The 3214-nt window shown below is 30.9% G+C and overlaps 1 protein-coding gene across 1 annotated transcript in view; it reads left to right on the top strand.

The window, feature by feature from the left end:
• Positions 1 to 874, top strand: part of LOC106463392 (centromere protein K-like) — a 59320-nt gene extending 58446 nt beyond the window's left edge. Inside the window, exon 9 of the mRNA XM_022390867.1 lies at positions 610 to 874. Coding sequence (XP_022246575.1) covers positions 610 to 768 — 159 coding nt within the window. The 3' untranslated portion in view covers positions 769 to 874. The remainder of the gene's footprint in view (positions 1 to 609) is intronic.
• The last annotated feature ends 2340 nt before the right edge of the window (positions 875 to 3214 follow it).

The following is a 3214-nucleotide window of genomic DNA, read 5'->3' as shown; positions in this document are numbered from 1 at the left end:
TGATTTACAGTTAACAGGTAAGGGATTATTGGCTACATTGATTTACAGTTACTAGGTAAGGGATTATTGGCTACACTGATTTACAGTTGCTAGATAAGGGATTATTGGCTACACTGATTTACAGTTACTAGGTAAGGGATTATTGGCTACACTGATTTACAGTTGCTAGATAAGGGATTATTGGCTACACTGATTTACAGTTGCTAGATAAGGGATTATTGCCTACACTGATTTACAGTTGCTAGGTAAGGGATTATTGGCTACACTGAGTTACAATTACTAGATCAAATGCCCATTCAAAACTTTGGTAAGCTCATGTAGGCAGCAAGAAATGTTGATTGTTGCACACAGCACAGATACCAAGCTAGTTTTGTTTCAGGATTATTGAACATTATTGATGTCGAGATTGACATTATTGTTACATATGCATATATTAAAACCAAGTTTGTTCATTTTTTGAACACAGTGTAAACAAAAAATAATGTTTTTTTACAAAAGCATTTGTTTTAACAAACTGATAAATTTTTTTTAATTTTTAGTTCCATCGTGAGCCTAACTTTTTTTAGTTACGCTGTAGAAGCCTACAACTTTTTTTTTCTACTTTGACAGGTTTTTGTCAACAAGAGCTTAAATACACCCCATGATCCATGGGTGACAGAAGATGAATCATTGTGGCCTCCTTACATTGAGTTGCTCCTGAGAAGTGGGATTATTGTTCGACACAAGGATAACTGCCATATTTTTAGATTAGAAAGCTTCCTCACTTGAGACATATATTTCTACTGTGCTCAAAAGGAGATATTTTCACAATCCAGGCAAGAGCTGTAAAGTTGTTTGTTACTACAGTGTAGTTATTACTTGTACATAATATGTGTATATACTTGTATATTAAAATTACTAAGTATGCTTGAGTATTTGTGCATATCAATAAATATATATATATAAACATATGTAACTAGGAAGGTGCCCACAAAACTCTTGACACTTTCACACCTTTTAAACAAATGATTAAAAGTAACCATTAAATTAAGTAATAATGTCAACGTCTTTCGGTTAGTTTTTCAACATAATATTAAAATTCTCAATTAATTCAAAAGTGGCTGTCACTGTAAAAAGGAAGGCACTGCTATAACGTTTTGGTATGTCAAATTTGAGTTAATTGTCATCAGTGTTTAATGTGACTGTTGATGTGTTTAGAAAGAAAAGTCATCTTGCCAAATTCAGTCAAGCAATAGTAATGGTAATTTCTCCAGATATGCTGTGTAATATCTTGGTCCTTGTTAAAAGAATGTATACTTAACACAAAATGTAAAGAAATAGAGAGTGTGCACATTTTCCTGCACATTAACTCGTTCTCTATTTGTTTGAAAGTTGTGGATACTTGCAATTAATGCTTCAAGAGTTATGTACATTTTTTCAGTAGAGGTTTCAGGTCTTATCCTGGAGTTTGATGGGACAGTATTTACGTATATATGTTTCAAGATTCTAAGAAGCTTTCTGAATTTTTGAAGTTATATGCATTAAATGCAGTTATCTTGGGGTATTGTTTAGGGTTTGTGAGAGTGTTTTGAATTCCAACACATCTCATTGTACATAGATGAGAATAAATCTAGAGGTTTGGAAGTATGTGTACACATACATCATTATTTAGAGATTGGCAGTAATATGTGTGTGTGTGTGTATATATATATATATATATATACACACAAATGTCTTATCCTTGCAGATCTTTTTTTAAAAATATTTTTAATGGTTATTTTATACTTGTACACCCAGCTCAGTTCACATTTATAGGTTCCTGCCAATGCTTGTGTTTTTACACTGCCAAACCTTAATTCCTCTGGACATCTATGGTTTTATAGAAATGTGTAGGTATGCATTTGAGTTTTTCTGGTAGTTAATTAAGATGTGTGCATTTGTACTTCCATCCATACTACGATATTTTCTCGAAGTTTAGGGTGTTATAGAAGTTGATATATGAAAGATGTATGAAACAACTTAACTGGATTATTTAGCATCTGTTAGTGTATAAAGATAGGTTTGTTCCCTGTGATTGTGTAACATTTCTTCTAAACATTTATAGGTATGTGTTTTTATACATGAGTATAATACTACTTGGACCTATAATTGAAGATTTTATAAAACAATAATCTTCTGTGTGTACAAATGTATTAACCTGTTACCGTTAACATACCCTGAATATATGAAAGGGATTAATTTTGTAGTATATAATTGTATAAACTGACTGTTATAACATTTGTATGCATTCTCTCTTACATGTAATTAACTGCTTTTTTGCATCAATATTTCTTAAACAAACTTACAATGGCATACTTAACTGTGATCTGGTAAATAAGTGTTTTTTGTAGTCTCACTTGGAGCTAATGATAAAGGTTTCCATTATTTGTTAGTATAACCCGTCTACACACACACATTATGACATCGATTTAAATAAATATTTGTATTCCCTGAAAACTTAATGGGTGAAATTTGTCATGTTTCTTTATATTTGTTTTTCCCACCTTTGAAAGTGTTGCCAACTTCACAGAGTCTGAAAGAATTAAGTGTACATCACTGAGGCAATACTTATAGCATAATAGAATTACAGTTTATATATATACAATATTCCTTTGAGGTAGACTGCATCAAATGCATGACGTTTTTTTCTTGTGACCATAATTGCCTCTAAAAGAGTGAGAATATTTCAGAAACTTAGTACTTTGCAGAAACAAACTATATTAGTCAGCTAGTACATTTGTTTAGTATAGAATACTTTGTAAAATATAAATCTTCAGTTTAATTTAGGATATTATTTTGAATGAGTTTTGTGAACATTTCAGTTCACAGTTATCGTTGGTCTGCCACTTTGTTTATTTTTCATGTGGAATATATTTTTGATTATCATCATAAATTTACTTGTTTTAAAAAAGTCTGATGTGACTAGTTTCTCTACATATAGATCAATAAATCAAAAGAGTAAAAATTTCTAAGTCTATACATTTTCAAAGTACAGTTGCTAAATATAACGATAATTAAACAAATAAAACACTAAACAGTAATCATGGGGAGAAACTACAGCAAGAAAACACAACGAAAAGAAAAAAAAAACGAAAAATCAGTAATACGAACATATTAAAAAATGTATAATTTAAATGAAGACTGCATGTTGTTCAGAGTTGGAGAGTGCTGCTTTTCTTGCTGTAGTTTCTCCCCA

The sequence above is a fragment of the Limulus polyphemus genome, unplaced genomic scaffold (assembly GCF_000517525.1).
Source record: "Limulus polyphemus unplaced genomic scaffold, Limulus_polyphemus-2.1.2 Scaffold1394, whole genome shotgun sequence".
Lineage (NCBI taxonomy): Eukaryota > Metazoa > Arthropoda > Merostomata > Xiphosura > Limulidae > Limulus > Limulus polyphemus.
This window is presented reverse-complemented; position numbering and strand designations above follow the sequence as displayed.